The 17,125-nt window shown below is 44.0% G+C and overlaps 1 protein-coding gene across 3 annotated transcripts in view; it reads right to left on the bottom strand.

Moving 5' to 3' along the window:
• The window catches only part of EPHA5 (EPH receptor A5), a 191,782-nt gene that overhangs the window by 73,291 nt on the left and 101,366 nt on the right, over positions 1-17,125 (bottom strand). For 2 of the 3 annotated variants that reach the window (XM_085058448.1, XM_085058449.1), the window contains exons 4-5: positions 15,245-15,400; positions 9,220-9,555 (exon numbers count right to left, since the gene is read on the bottom strand). The exons of the other annotated variant lie outside the window; for it this stretch is intronic. In XM_085058448.1, coding sequence (XP_084914574.1) covers positions 9,220-9,555; positions 15,245-15,400 — 492 coding nt within the window. The remainder of the gene's footprint in view (positions 1-9,219; positions 9,556-15,244; positions 15,401-17,125) is intronic. 3 annotated transcript variants of the gene reach the window in all.

The raw sequence follows: 17,125 nt of genomic DNA, 5'->3' as shown, positions 1-17,125 counted from the left end.
ACTGACGGAGGGATGGCAAGCCCAGTTTTCTGCTTTTACCTGATTCAGCTTTGCTTCCTTTCATCTCATGTAGGGCCAGAGAGCAAAGATGCACAAGTTTGGCACAGCAGAATGCAGAAGCATGGTGGGCAATTGCGCTGTGTATTCCTCGGAATGCAGGAAGCAGTGTCAGTGCCCTCCACTGGCATTTTCCTAATTCTCCAAATATGCTTTTGAGGCATTTTTGTCACTCTCTGCAGAGCCAAGGGGCCAGGAGCAAAAGGCTCCTTGTACCACTTGGCACACCCACCACCCCTGGCCAAAACCCACAGGGCAGATTTTGTCAAATGCATAAGATAACTTGCAAATTTTTTCTGTCCATTTCCATGAAGCAGAGCTCTCTCCATAGCTTGCTAAAGCACTTAGAGGATCGGTCCAGCGTGCTTGGCCCCTCTGCACAGAGCAGTGACTTGCCCCAAGTCACTGCTGCATTGCAGCAGAAAAACCCTCACCCAGCACCACTATAGCCAGTGGGTGCATCGATTCGTACAGGGCCTTTTGATCAGAGGCTATATTCTTAGAAATTATCACGCAGGAAGAAACAGGAAAATAAATAAATAATAACACTTTCCTTCTGGTGATTTCTATTGTACTAATCTAGCCGGAAATCCCGCTAGTTACTTGCTTTGATCAGGACTGCTCCTCCAGGACCAGGAGATGCAGAAAGCATTCCATCACTCCGGCAAAAGAGCACATCTGAAGTGTGTTTTAATTAAAACCTTCCAACTCTTGAGCTTTTTGTATTATCTGCATGTAGCTGAACTTTGGCCCAGCTGCTGGGAAAGAAACAGGGTTTATTGCTGGATTGTCTGTCACCTTGGCGCTACTCTCGGCTCTTCAGATGGAGCTCTCCCCTCCCTGCTGTGTGTCTCCACGTCTCCCCCTCAGTGGGGAATGAAGGGGCAGTAAGCTGGGGAAAAGTACTTGCCAGCCCTACTACTGCTATTACATTAGCCCTTTGCAAGAAATACAAGTGTCAGAAGAAGCATTTTGGAAGTCTTTCAAGGAATGAGCAAGGGGTTTGCTGTTGAAATACATCATAATGGCAACCACAGTAGAAGACGTGGAAGAACATTCCAAGCCTCACTGAAACAACACTTCTCCAATGAGAAGCAATCCAGGGGAGAAAAGCCTGATACTGTAAAATACTAACTGGGAACCTGTAATTCATGCACATTGAGAGCTCGAGCTCTGTTCTGATACAGCAAAATCCTTCCTGGGATACAGAAGCCAGCCTGCTGCGTGGGTGCAGACACCAGGCACAACAGCAACCAAGGGGAAAAAAATCTGGCCAAATGAACAAATAAATATTACAAACTGCTTATTAAGGAAGGGTCATGCTCAAGGCAAAAGAAAACAGACAGAAGGAAAATGAGACCAAAGAACTGCCGGATGGCCTTGTAGCACAGAGAGCCACCCTCTCCCAATATGGGCCCAGTTAGTTAGAAATTTGGCACAAGGACATGAAGAGTGAAAGGCACCTGAACTATCTGAGCTTTACCAAGCTGTCACAGGTACCCACACAAACAAGGGTGGGTAACCTCTGTGCTTTGTCCAGCACATGTCCTGCATGTTCATACACACACAACGCACACATGCTGCCACACATGTACTTACACCTTCACACTCCTTCAAATTCATTTTATCAGCATGATGGGTGCATGGGAAAGGAGAAATGCCCTGTGAAGCTGCTATACTCTGAGCAGTGTTTCTATAGCACAGCTCACTCAATGCACAACTACTGAAATGCAAATATTCAAACTTCTCTGTTTCCTTCACTGTTATATTTAACTTTTGAGGGAGATTACTATAAAGAGCTTACTTGGTTTGGTAAAGAAACTGCAGCTAGAGAACAAGTGAGATGTTTCTTAAATGCCTACAAGTCCACAGCTATTTCTCTAAAAGCACCAAAAGTATTTTTACATTCTTTTTTTGGCCATTTTGGAGTCCCAGTGTCTTAAGAGTACTTTCAGAAGTATCATTTATGCAGATTGTTAAAAATGTAAAACTATTTTTAATGCTAAAATCAGAGAAATAACATATCAGACAATGGAATCATCAGCTTGCAGACAGACTAAAGAACTGAACAGACTTCAGAACTGAACAGACTTCATTAGCAGAGAAATTCAAAAGCAACATTCATGGGGGAAAAAAATAAAACCATAAATTGATGTCATCTGGGTAGAGAAACCATTTCAGATGCTTTACTTTCGCTCTCTGCCAGGTACTGTGCTCAGAACAATACAAAGAGAACTCCTTGGCCTTGAAGACTGTTTTAAGGTGATTAGAATTAGATTAATATAAGATTACTTGGCAATCCTTTAAAAATATGCCAGCAAAATGGGAAATAAAATTTTAAACCAGCACTATCACTCTTGTAATGTAATATGAATAATGGCCTGCAAAAACACAAGTTCCTTAAAGCTCTGACCTCGTGAAACTTTTACTACACTGGATTGCAGCATGGTCTGCTCTACACTTTTTGGAAAACATCAGTATTTGCTACTCATACACCTCTAAAAACAAAGTAGGGTATTTGGGCAGCTCTTTCTCCCTCACACCCATCTGCATGGCAACATCTGGGTCCAGTCCACGGATTCACTTCCCCCATGGGTAACCTGGCATTTGCTCACAAGCAGCATGCTTTGAAGGAGACAAATTGCTCCATCATAAAGATGTTTGTGTCACTGCCACTGGGATGTGATAAAACCTGCACCCTACTGCACAACACACAATGGATGTTATCAGTTGAATCTCATAATGAGATCTTCGGCATCTTTCTTTTTCCCTTCTTCAGCAGGAGGATGGATAGGAACAACCATTTATTACTATTTTTATTTTCATCTATAAACAAGATGTTTTAATTTCACGTCAAAATAGAAAGGTCTGTCTGTAGATGCAGGAAAATGGTTTTTATTTCATCTTTTAATGGCCTCATATATCAACAATAGGGTTGTCTCCCATACTTTCAGAGTAAAAATGACCTCTAACTAAAACTCATTTGGGGATTTTTTTTCATATTTGAAAGACTTCTCTCAATATTCAAGCATGTATTTCTAATATGTGAAATATAACAAAAAGACTTATAACAAACTGTGAAAAAGTAGAATTACCGATTGGGGAGGTATAAATAAAACTGTAAAATATTCATCTGATCCATAATTCATTTGGTAGCAGACACTCAGCCATCTGGGCTGGGGTGAACTCATGACTCTGGAATAGGATGCTGGATGAAGATTTTGCATTCAGTATAGATGCAGCTATCACCAAAAAAACAAACAAAAATTCAAACAATAAACCTTTTAAAGGTTTAACAACAATAAACAGTAGCTTTCAGACATTACTTTGCGCTGCCAGCGTGTTTGCTTTTTACAACCTGCGATTGCATGCTCTGATTGCATGTGACCATGCCACAAAAATATACCAAAATACTTCTTCCAGCTGATTACCAGCATATGCATGGAAGTTCAGAAATGAAATTAATCTCTTTCTGGCTGAACCCTCACTGGCAGCTCAATACTAATTGTCACATCTCCCTGGACAGGAAGGGTGTTCACAGCCAGCAGAGAGATCCTGCTGCAAGGGGCAGTGCAGGGTGCACTCAGCTTAAAACAGAGACTATGGTCTTTGAGGCAGTACAGTTTACCTGTGCATATTAAAATACCCCTGTATTCACCCATTCTGCTATGGAAGACATTCTTTGCTTTTAAGAGTAGATTCTTCTAGGTTAAAAGCTGCAATACCTGCATTAACACACTGGATGCCAGTGCAGAATCTCTAAATGGCAGTGCTTTCCAAAGAGATGGGAAATTGCAAACCTTAAAACCTCTATTTATGCCACTAATAGATCCTCGCTGGCCAATGTGAATCAAAAGCACAGTTTAAACTACCAGACATACCAAATTCATAAATGATTGCCTGCAGCCATTAGAATTTTCTCAGAGTTCATAAAATGATTAGACAAATTCATGTGAGAAAAATCCATTAAGGGCTATAAAGCACAAAGAGGTGTTCCCTGGAGGTTGGAGAGCTCTCTGAGGAAGCACTGGTTTGGCTCATGCTCATACCCCTTCTATGGTATCCACTAGTGACCATTGCTGGGAAGGTGATGCAGCCCAGTGGATCAAGTACTGTTAAAAGGGATGTTTTAAGGCAAGCCCTACTTAAGAGGCTGATTGTGGAAAGGCAGCTTTCCAGAAGTAAGCATCTGCTTAAGCTTTTGCAGGCCCCAGGCCAGCAGTTCTGGCTGAAAAGTAGAGCTGTAAGACCAGTCTTGCTTCTTGTATGAAATGATGGAACATGCTGCACCTACTGGAGCACCCTCTTGGAAATTTTCTGTTATTCCTGAAGAAAATAAGCAAGCTGCTCCCTTCCCCAAGTCAAACAAAACAAACCTGTGAAGACTAAAGTTGGAAGAATCAGGCCCTGACTGTTACAGGACTTGAACCCATCCGTTCCCAAAGGCAATCTCTGAAAATGTGGCTCCCACCTTTTGCCTCATTTTCTGATATCTTCTTCCCAGCCTGTTCAGGGCTGCAGTCTATTGGTTTCAAGAGCAAGCAGATGCTGATGCAAGACTGTCAACAAGCTCTATGTTGCTGGTTTCCCTTTCTGAATTGCTCTTGGCTGCTTTTCAAAAACTGTACACAACCTGACTGCTCGGGAAAACACCTTCTCCCTTGCTCTCCTCCACTGCAGCATCCCTGCCTGCGCAACTCCAGTGAGGACTATGGTTTTCAGCACACTTTCCTGCTCCAAGAGCCTTCTAGCTACTCCAAGCATCTAGTGGTTTTTTTGGTCAAGTAAGAACCTAGCCATGCCTCCCAGACAGCACTACAGGTTGTAAGGTCCTGCCCTCCAACACCTCTGCTTAAAAAGCATTGCTGCTCCCCAGGATGCAACTTGTATCTCGGGTTTGGCCTCAGGCATGCAGACTCGAGGCATTAGACACATTAACTCCTCCTCTGTTAGCAAGCCCATCTGTATCTTTCTTCTCCTCCTTGCCCAGAAGGCTCAAAAATATCATACAGGTCACAGAAGGGGATTGAATACTGGATTCTGACTTTCAAACAGAAAACAGGCAGGGGGTTTATCTGAAAACACACACAGAGAAGGTCTTTAAGTGCAAAGGAGTCTGTGGCATTTGGGATGCCAGCAGGAGAACTGCCCCACTCTCATACCCCCCACCTCCAGGCCAGTTCCGTGCCTGAAGCCATACCCAGCATGGGACTTGCTGACATCAAAAGCAAAGAAAATTGCTTGGCTGTTTAGGCTGGCTTGAAGTGCATACTCTTGGCAGGTTTTAAGCCTAGAAAGGTTTTTAAACATTGCATGTTTCCAGTGTGCTCCTGCGATGATACAACAGGCACGCAGGCAACCATGAATCAAAACTGCTTGCTCCCTATGGACCCATTACAGGACACGTCTCTGACCAAGACGTCATGGTAGGTGCTTTCTGTATACAGGGCAGATAAGATGAAAGACCTCAAGGGAGACGCACATCTCTGTCCAGAGTGACAGCATACCTTAATCATCCAGCTCGGTGAAATCGCTGAGAAAAAAAAGGTCATGCAGTTGTCACTTGAAAAGCAAACTTCAATATTAGCAGTACACACAGACTGCTCTCTGGAAACTATTTTAATAGGTAGGGGTTTCAAAAATATAAAAACTTGAGCAAAACCATGAGCAAAGGAAGGATGGCTAACTCAGTCCTATCATTGCCATTTATGAATTATTCACTGTGCTCCAGCCCACATGCACCAGGCACACTTTTCAACATGCTGTGAGACTGCATTACAGATGGCTCCCCACCATCTGCGCAGGGAAGTCCCCTGGACACGTATTTTGCAGCAATGCCATAGGGAAAAACCGTGCTTGGGCCAACTCCTGTGCCTACAAAGGGAAGAAGGTCCTCTGTCCGTCTGCTGCAGCTCTAGGGTAGTCACAATGGAGGCCAGCACAATTTCTGTCTCCCATAGCATTGGGGCATTGCTCATGCTCTCTAGAAACATGTTTTCCAGCAGAAAAACACCAGCAAAATCCCACAGAAACCACAAAGGTTTGGGGATTGCAAAAGGGTGACAGGAAAACTAGTCCTGTATTTGGAGCCTAAGGCCACTGCATCCAGAATGGATCAGTCCCATTCCAAGTACTGTCAGGTCCCTGAGGACTGGGGGAACAGAAGCATGCTGTGGTCACCAATGGAGATTAACAATCAGACTCTTCTTGGGTGCAAAACTTCACTGTTTCCTTGCTGTATTTCCAAATCTGATTTCAAAAGTCTGGAAGAAAATGACATCAATCTGAAAATGCCAGAATTATTGTCAGCACCAATTCTTTTACTGATTATTTAAAATAGGGGAGAGAGGAAGGGGGACAAATTATTTTGGAGTAAACCACTTTTTTTTTCTTTCAGGAAGTAATCCCTTTGATTAAGAGTCCAATCCAGAGGCAGTTTCTGCTGCCAAAAGTGGCCATGCCCAGAAGAGGTGGTGCACCTAAGCATCTACTGCCTGCGCATTCTTTGCAATCCCGAAATGAGCATGGTCTTCTTGGGATGGACAAAAGCCAAACCAACAAAACAGACCCTGGCATTTCTCTGCAGTGCTGGGTAACTGAACATGTGCCAGTGGGACTCCAGAAGCCAGACCTATCCCATGGCATGCAATTTTTCAATTTCCTGCAGCCAACAGATCTTGTAGCAGGATTTGTCCTACTGCTGCAGTTGGCCTTCTGTCACTGATTCAACTTCATTAACCAGCTTTCGTGAAAATATAATCATACCATCAGGAAACTTGTGTGAGGGAATAGGTGAGACACCAGAGCTGTACCTCTTGGAGGTAATTTCAGGGAGAAGGTGGGTGGCCTGAGATTCCCTGAAGCCTCACATATCCTGTCTACTCTTACTTGAGAAAGGACTGCTGAAGTGAGGCTTTTTAAGAGATATTCAGAATCACTGGGCATGGACCACTCCATTACTTGCCTGAAAGGACATTTTTTGGAGGCACCTTAAAAAACCAGCCACTCACTTTCCATCCTTGGCAGTTAGTCTGATTTGCAAAGTCCCTCTTTACATCTGCTTTATTTCTGGCATGGGCAAACTGATGATCACCCGGCGGAGTGCTGAAAGAGCATATTACTGGGAAGCACATTTGATGCTACAGCTCCAGCAGACAGGCCTGGCTTCTCTTCCAGAAGGGTGGGACCAGCCAGAGAGACAACGAAATACAGTCTCCACTGCTTTCTTTACACAGCAGTTTGACTGAACTGCCTGTTGAATCAAACATGAGAGCACACAGATGCAATTTGAACACCACACAGTGTATTAAACACCCATGGCTTGATCTATTGGTATCTCCCTTGACTGTGGCTCTACTAAGGTAAACAGCAAGACTTAACCAGAAGTTACACTTGCCCATTTGTCCTTAGCACAAGACTCATTTGTCACAGGTTTACCATTTCCTATAAAAGACTTTCCAATACAAAGCTGGAGGTGATAACTGCAAGGGGGTTACTCTTGGCCTTGTGCACAAAAAGCTGCTATGTGGATAAATCTTGCTGCAGTTATAGAGAGTTTGGGACATAAGTCACAAACCAGGACCATTTCCTCACCATCTACACTGATCGGCGAGGTATCACCTCCTCATGCACAGATGCCTTTACTAAGATTTATGTGGATTTAACGCCACACATCAGGGAAAATCCAGTGGCAGCAATGAAACACTGATGCAAAGCCACTAACAAGAAAATATACTTCTTCCAGTAGCAGAGTTACTGGCAGCAGCCTTCACAACAAGAATACAGTAAACAGCATTAGGACCGTGACACCCACTGATCTGCTCTAAACAGGTGCCTTCAACAGGTGTCATACTGCTGTCCTCTAATATTCCTCCAGCAGATTCCATGCCACATCTATCAGCAGCATCCCCAGCATGCCTTTATTTCCTCTCCTCAATCTGAATGATCTGTCCAACACTTCAACAACCCAGTTTAATTACCAGGACAGTTATCTGCACTTTCTTGCTGCTGGCTGCCAAGCCTGTGCACATACATCTGGGTAGCAGGAATGAGATGCAGCCCTGCTCCAGCTAGTGTTTTTCTGCTCCACAGTGAGGATCTGCCAATCTACATCCAGCTGTCTCAGTGAATTGCCCACCAGGTTTCCTGGCGAAACCTTGTCTGGAACAGGCAGGGGGTGGCTCCAGTGATCTAGCAACACAGTCCTCACAGTCTCAAATGCCACCTGTTAACAGCCCTGGAAGGGCTTCACAGTGGAAAATGCAATGGGGGAGCCCTGAATGAAACGCCAGAAAGCAAGCTGGGTAGGCAACAGGAGACAGACCCTAAAACACACAGCAGGAGGGACAAGAGAAGGATAGGTCAATCTCTGGGGCTTTACAGAAGTCGTGTGATGTGCCTGGTGTGTTGATGCACACAGAAGGAGATGTAATCATGTTGTTGCCTCCCTCCCATGACACCTCCAAGTGACAGGGGACAATGGCAACTTCATGCCTGTGTCCAAAGTGACAGCTCATTTCAACTTCCAGATGAAGAAAGGACAGACAGATCAGAGCCCTGCACAAAGGAATAAACCAGTCTATATGATCTCTGTCTGTACAGCGCAAAACCAAAAATAACACAGTATGAGTGACATCTTAGCCCTACCTTGTTGAAGAAGAAGTGATAATGTACCATACCTTACCAGCCTGAGCACAGTCACTTTAGCATCACAGTGTAGAAGTGGGATTAAATTTTCCAAAGTCACTCAAAACAATTTTCTCAGGGTAACTGTTTGCAAAGCTAAGAGGTTTTAGCCATTTTTAATCAAAATGGACTCTTAGAAACTTCCCTTTCCCAACAGGAAAGACAACTTTTTTCTGGTTTAGTGGATGGATACACCAACATTCAAAGAAGTGGAGGTATTTCCAAGTAGCTTAGTGTAAAATGAAAAGGTCACAAATCCTAAAAATGTGTCCTGCTGAAAGGAAACATACTGAAGACTGCAGTAATTACAACCTATGAGACATAAGCACTGCCCACCTCCCACCCCCCGTCTTTGAAAGGCCACAGTCCAGCCCTCCATGCTGGAGACTTCCACCCGTTCCAAAGGGAGGTCTGCACCAGGTCTGACTGGCTCGGGCTCCCATCCCAGACATTTCCCCAGGTTGAAGATCCACTTACCTGCCTGGTTTGTGGTTACATTTACAGACACAAACTGCCGGGCTCCGGGGTTCTGGTCGGACACTCCATTCACTGCCTCAATTTCAAAGGTATAGTTTGTATGAGCAAGCAGATCCACCATCATGACAGAGGTGTTTTTCAGGCCGGTTTGCTGGGGGAGGTACCTGACATGACCGCCACACGCCTCACACAGACCCGAGTGTGAGTTGCACTTCTTGCATGCAATATAATAAGACACATCTTTCCTTCCACCAGTATCAGCAGGGGGAATCCATTCCAGAAAGACACTAGTCTCGTTAACATTTGAGATGGCACTCCGAGGAGCAGAGGGGGGTCCTGGTTTGTAAAGTGAGAAAAACACATGGTAAAAACAGTATTATCAGTCATCCTGCTTGCTACTACTCTCTAGGCTGAAAAGTGATGCCCCATTGCTCACATGTCAGAAAGTACCACTTGCAACAGCACCTGAAGAACTGGGAAAATAGGGATTTGTTTTGAGCGCTCCCACCTCAGCTCAAGAGGTCTGTGTTAGGATGCAGTCACCTGCATGGGAGGACAAGACACAGGGCTGGCTCAAACCCAACAGGAGGAGCACTGCACCATGGGGCATTGCCTCTGGTGCTCTCCTTGCTCTCCCTGTGAAGGGAGCAGCAAGTCCAAGTCGCTGCTGGCTTCTCCAGGGGCAAGATTCCCACTCCTCACCCCATTGCCCCATGTATCACTACCCCTAGGTCCTGAAAACAGACACACGCTGCGGTTTTCACATTACTTAGGTACTCAACTCAGATGCCAAATCTTTCCTCTGTGTGCACCCGCCTCTCCCCATCAGCCATTTGGCAACAGTGAAACCCAAGCTTGGGTATCCAAACTGCACTTAAGTGAGATGCTCGATGTGACCCAAAACAGATGGTGATCTACACGGGCCACTGGAAACACGGCCATACCCAGCCACTCCACAGCAGCCCTCTCGGTCCCTGCCAAGCTGCAGCACGGCTGGTTACCCACACCACACTTGCTTACTTTGCCAAGCCTCCCCGCTCAGGATGCCAGCATGGCACTGGCAAGGCTATCCAAGGAGGAACAGCTGCTGCAGAGGTACCAGAGCACCTCCAAAAAGTGAGCTGTTTCTCTTCATCCTGGTGGGAAAAGCCACAGCTGGGCAAGCAAAGCCCACCTCGAGGCACTTTCAAAACTCCTTTGCATGAGGTGCTGCAACATTTTTGTTTTTAACAGGCTTGTGCTGCAGATGAAGGGCAAGCAGATACACCCTGAAGAAAATGTGAAAGGACAAGCAGGAGTCTCATGCAAGATATCCATGTGTTAAGTATGTAGGGAATGCTCATGAACGAGGAAGAAAGAGGAAATTTATCAAAGCAAGCCAGGATGGTTTTTAGTGACAGGATCACCAGAAACTATACAGCAAAGGCTGGGATTTTTCCGAGGGAAGGCAATACAACACATTCCTCTTCAGTTTGAATGAAGTTGTCAAAACCCATGAGCAGTTCCTTGAAAAGAGTCCGACAAGTAGCTTCACTAGCTAGACATCCATACGAATCTGACAGGCTGACTTAGGCTGTCATTTTCTTGTTTTGTTGTGATAATTAAACTCGATTCGTTATTTAAAACAGGCAGTGTTGCAAAAATTAAATCACCTTATAAACCAGAAACACCCTCCTCCATTTCCTTTTCCTATTCCCCTCTCTGAGTCTATAAAATTGGTAACACTGATAAACTGAAACACTGTCATGATTTTGACTCAAGCTGCTCTGATTCAATGAGAAACTCGCTGCCAGAGGAAATAAATAATCCTGATGTATTTTTTTTATTCTTCAGAGGAAAAGCAGTTGAACAAAAAAGCTAAGTTAGCATAGGAAATGTTAGATCATCTTTGTCTTGTTCTGTGATCCCTTTAGATCCCTATGAACAGGGAGTAATCCACTCCCCAGCTGCACCCCAGGGATCCAGCGCTATTTAGCTAATGACACCAACACACAGCCCAAGTCAGGACTATTTTCTGCAGCCTCATACTTGTACTGATATAATGGAAACTACGGAGCTCATCACTGGAGCTGTACGGAGTTATATGTATTGCACCAGAGGATTTTTTATATTTTTTTTTTACTGGTTAAATTGCCCTATTTTTGATTCAACTGGATGAATGTCCTTTTGCTGATGCCAGTACTCTAGGAAAAAATAAAGAACTCAGGCACAAGAAACACTTACTGGACAATGTGTCTTTAAGAGGGGATAAATTACTACTTTTGTAAAGTCACCAGAGGTTTTTACTTGCTTTGTACAGAAAAGTCAGCTGCTCTTCTTTTAGGCTAAAAAACATCAGCTTCAGCGGAAATGCTTTAAAACTGGTGGGACTTTATAGGCTATAAAATTAGCTTCTCACAGGGCCTCAGAGAAAGGTCTTTAGTAGTCTACAGATATCTAACAAGACCTACTTGAAGAATTCTGAAACAGTACTTGGATAAAACTTGGCTAAACCCCACCTGGGAGAACAAAAAGGTGTTTTACCTTCAGAAGAGGGGGGCCCTAGATCTGCTAAGGTGGTCTGCCTAATTTCCAAACTCCTTTTGTCAAGGGCACAGATATTAGTCTTCTAACTTTTAAAAATATATATATATATAATTTTTGAATTTTCTACTTTATACCCTAATATTCACCCCTCTTGCACCGCAGTTTTCTGACAAGAGGCAAATACTTTCTGAAAGCAAAGATATTGGTATTTTTCTTGATGGACAGCAAGCCTGTTCTTTACTGATGCTCACATTTCAAAAATATAACCTAAGAGAGATATTACCCCCAAGATACAAATACAGGTATATACACACTCAAAGTCAACTGTACACTTTTTGCTAGTAGACTATTACAGTAAATACTATAAAGTCTTCAATTTGTCCCATGTGTCAAAATATGACACATATTTCCTCAACATGCTCTGAACAACAAAAAGGCTACTTGTCAGAGACATGAGGGGAAAAGAAAAGGGTGCAACTGTTTTGGTTTTAAAGAAATGTTGTGCAAGCAACTGAAGCTAGGATTACTTAGTTAAGAAGAAATAATGTGCAATTACTTCCTGGAAGACACATAATAATATTAAGAGAATTCTCAAATGTCCATCAGGACCAAATTTTTTCTTTTTTGTCTGAGAGCACTAATTATTTCAGACTGCATCATACACTATTAGTTTCAAAATTACCAATCATTGCTTATAAAACATACTTAAGAAACTGGAAAAACTAAACAAAAATGTATTCCTCCCCCACCCTGTACTTAACTGAGTGAGTGACATTGATATAGCAGCCAGTTTTCTTTAATGATGCTGGTGGTGGTGGGGAGGCTCATGCAGCTTGTGACTGAAAAACACTTTAAATTAGGAAAATGTGATTTTACAGCTATACTGAGTGGCAAGGGGACTTTGCAGGTGTAGACCTGAAAACAGACATTGATGTATTCTCTAAAATCAACTACATTTTTTGTTGAGGGAATCCTATGAATATGATTAACTTCTGTGGCAATAAATAACAAAATCATTAAAAAAACCCTTGCAATATTTTTCCACCAGTCATGACTCAAGTCTCTCTCACTTGTGTTTTAGTTCATGATGAGATGTTGCCTTCCAGATATAATTGGACTGGTTTAAAACACTACCATCACTACCTACTCTTCAGTGTCCCTGCTAAAATTCTCTATCCCTGCTGCTGAGCTGGCACAGCACATTGGGCCCTCCTCATCACCTTCAGCACAAATACAGCAGGATTAGGACAAAATCCTAAGAAAAGATGCATGGGGAAAGTGAGGATGACAGAAGCACATGGAAAAGGCTCAGATATTCCACCCTGCCTTCAGGGTGGTAGGTATGAATGCCAGCAGAAATGCTGCAACATCCCCAACTGCAGCTCCGGGGTTTGCAGTGGGCAACAGAAGCTGAGCAGTGGCTTGATCAGTATTAAACTTCTCATCTGCCCCAGAAGCACTTGGTACCCTGCCAAGCCATATCCTAACACAGCTTCAGGCACCATGTCTGGGCTTTAAAATAGCTTAAAGTAAGCTTTCAAAACAAGAGTAAAACCCGCCCTGAAAGAAAACCATCCAAACAGTAAAAGCCGACAAACTTTGACAGCCACCACCAATAAATAAGCACAAAACCACCAAACAAACATAAAAAGAAAATCCCATGATATTTGCAGAATCAGAAATTACAGCCTTCACCTAGAGGGTTCAAACTGCACTAGGAACCAGGGGGAGACAGGATCTTCTTTTCTTTTAAACAAGAGTTGTTCACCAAACTTGCTTGTGCCTCTCTGAGCCCTGCCCAATCCTCAGGCAATAGGCATGCATCTTCCTCAGGGATGGCAGCTCCTTCCCTGTACTAATGCACCAGCAGGACAGAGTGGATGTGTACCCTTCCATCCTGAGAAGGGCAGAGAGCAACACCACTGATGGTGGGCAGGAGGCACAGTGGACACCAGAGTCTGGCATAACTCTCTCAATTCCTGGCTTTGATTCTGTCTGCACAGAAAAGCTTACTTTATGAGTGTTTCCAGAGCTCAGTGTGTTTCCCAACACCATGCTGGACCACATTTATCTGAGTTTTTTAAGTCAGGCCAAGGGGCAAAATGAACATCAAGAAATGCTGGTATCAGGTTTTTCATGTTATAAGCCACCTTGGCTGTGGCTCCACAAGACACTGGCATACAAAAGACACTATGGCAATAAACTGAGAAGTGCTCGCATGACTCAGCCCTCCAGACCACTTTGATCTGACAGCACCAGTGACTCCAATGCTGCCTAAGGCTGCCTTCTCCTTCCCTGCAGCACATACTTCTTTGCCTGGTGAAAATCAAAGGCTGAGTTCAAGGGGCCCAATTCTGCTCCAAGTGTCTCCTGTGGGCAAGCTGAGAGCTGCCAAGGGCAATTTCCTTTGAGAGAGTGTCTCTCCAAGAGGAACAGACCTTTTCTTTCTCTTTTTGAAGTGCAAACTTGGGAAGCTAGGAAGAACACATGTATTCACTGGGAAAGGGACAAAAGTCATGACCATCCCCACATGATGCAAGGAAACGGCATGGAAGTCACCTCTGCACCACCGTCCAGTGGCTCTGAGCATGTATGGAGTCATAAACTTACTTTTTCCTCCACTGCTTAAGCTTCTTGGAAGCCCTAACTGCTCCTGCACCTGTAGTTCCACTCCATTTCAGTCATCTTGAGCCGCTTCTCCATCACAAAAATTACATTTGGAGCATGACAGTCCCAGCTCAGATCTGTGCTACACTCTGCAGGACTAGCTGGGGGCATGCCAAGTGTGGCCCATAGTATCTGAAATATAAGCTGAAGGAGGGACTTTCAAGATACAGCTGACAGGACAGCTCATAGATGGCAGGAGAAGTGTAAAATTAGCAATTCTGATGACACTAACTCCACCTTGCACTCCCAGTACCCCAGTGTGCCTGTTATACTGCCCACCCCCTACACCCAAGGGATAAGTTCCACATTTCAGAGAAGCAGTTTCCATCACAGTTTGGAGAAGAGTGACTGTCTCCAGGCAGATTGGAAAGACAGAGCTCTCTCCCTGCTTGTTTACTGAAAACGAGCTAAGAGATGACACCAAGCAGGAGCATGGAGATTGAATCCATGCCTGTTGCTGGAAAGCACTACCCATCATTTATTCCATGCTCATGCCCCATGCCAGTACCCAAGCACACACCGACATGGAGGTCTGATGCCATGCTGCTGGCTGAGTCTGCCCAGGAGTGGAGTGGGACAGGTGGAGCATTTGGTCATTATAAAAACTCTTCCTGGGTTTGATGCCAGATTTTGAAGCAAAAAGCTCTGAAAAGTCTCTTCTCATGTAACCAGAAGTATGGTGGATAAAGACAGTGACATTACAAGTGTGTCAAGACTATTTCAGACTCCAGTGCAGAGCCCGAAAAAGCACATTGATTAGTATCATAAGGTCTAGTCACAGTACAGGAACAGCTCGAAAGGATTAAAAACAACCCTATAAGCACATGCTTACTTGTACAGGCCATTGTAGGTGGGTCTGATTCCTTCCTAAAATAGTGTTCTTCACACAGGCAAGATGTGGATGCTTCATCAAGTGTGTAGCTGTGAGGGGGACATTTGCTGCAGGATGGACTGTGGGGTGAAGCTTTGAAGAACCCAGGTCTGCATACTGTGAAAAGAAGAACCACAGGCTAAGGTCTCCCATCATAAAATGAGTCCCTTCACATTTCCTTTTTAAAAACCCCATATCTTCAGCTATAAAACAGACAAACACTCACGAGCTATTTAGTTTGCATATTTTAAAACAGTCTATGCCACTAACAGATAGCGCATACTTAAATATCTGCATGAAAAGAGAATGTGAATTTGTTGATTATTTTTTTCCCCAAGCATCTCTCATTGCTGGGTATTTATTTTCCCTGTTGCATGCATTAGAGGCAACATCTTCTGGGCCCTGCTTTAGAAAACATTACTGTGGTTTTTTGGTTTTTGTTTTTTTTTTCATTTAGTCTTAGGAAAACAGGCAAAATACATTCCACGGTTTTTGTTTAAGATGTTCTACACCCAGAAATCAATGTCTCAGCAAACAAATAGCAACACAGTGGTGGAGGGGATCTCAAGATAGACATCTTTAAGACATTGTGATAAGGCTACTTCCCTAGGGTCTTTTCCCCTGCAAACCTGTGATGAATTTTAAAGTGCTCCACATGACAGACTGTTCTGGGTATAGTCTGAACCAGGCATGCTCACCATACAAGATATTCCTTCCAGCTCCAATAAAAATGCATGACGAGGCACAAAGACTTGATCTGAGAGCTCCTTTTCTTCTTACAAATATATGGCTACAGGTAGCTTGGAATTTTTTAAAAAGAAATTTGAAATGAATACAGTAATATCTTGTTTCCATCCTCTTGGAACAAGTGCTCTTTCACCTATGCAAAGCTCTCTGTACTTCACCAGTGTGCACACACTCAGCCAGAAGCAGTGACAGCCGCAGGTTTGCAAGTGTTTTTTAGGAAAAAACCCAGCTGGCTCTGTATCATACCATTATATACAGAATTATAAATGTGCTGTTAGCAAAAGGAGGAAACATTGATTTTCTGTTTGTCTCAAAAAGCAGAGACATAGAGACATATTAAAGCAGCTTCAAAGTGCTGTTACCTTTCTTCCTTCTGAATTACTTTAAAATATTTCTGCCCAGTATGATATTAATGATGCACATATCTGCTATCAGGCGTACAGAAGTTACCTGGAAATCCCAGAGCCTTTCCATCTGCATTCAAACTTTCCCAGTTGTAATTAGCTTGCAAAGAAAATGAGTTCACAGCGAAAGCACTAATATTATCCCATCAGGAATGTCCCACACAATCCCAGCATGTGCTAAAACTCAGCAAGTGATAACAGAATTCATCTTCACCGTAGGCAAAGTATAGGTTTTGACTAGTGATCCCTCTCCTCTGATGGACCAACTAGGACAGCTGCTTCTAAAGTTGGCTCTGATTCCTGCAGTACTGGAGAAACTCTCTTGACATCTTCCCTTTTACGTCAGTGGTTTCTTCACCAAAGGTGAGACACTTGGACATCAATTCCTAACTCCCAGAGCTGAAGAGTAAGTCTTTGGTGATGAACATTACTCATGCATCAAATGTGGTGTGATTTGAGAGCATCCCACAGACCTCCCCCAGCCTCACCTTCACAGTCTTGCCTGGACTATGCACCTCTCACAGCAGGCGTCATGCAGCCCTGGAGCAGGTCCCAAACCCAGCGCAGGCTGCCAGGTCACCATCACGGATCTGCAGCCTCTCTGCCCTGCTCTAGGGGGTGATCATCTCCCTGCTGATCTCCCCAGACCGAGCACCCTCCCACACTATTCCCCAGCCTCCCTTTCTTCCCA

The sequence above is a fragment of the Lichenostomus cassidix genome, chromosome 4 (genome assembly GCF_008360975.1).
Source record: "Lichenostomus cassidix isolate B80296 chromosome 4, HeHo_3.0, whole genome shotgun sequence".
NCBI lineage: Eukaryota > Metazoa > Chordata > Aves > Passeriformes > Meliphagidae > Lichenostomus > Lichenostomus cassidix.
Note: the sequence above shows the minus strand (reverse complement) of the source record. Positions and strands in the feature narration are given on the sequence as shown.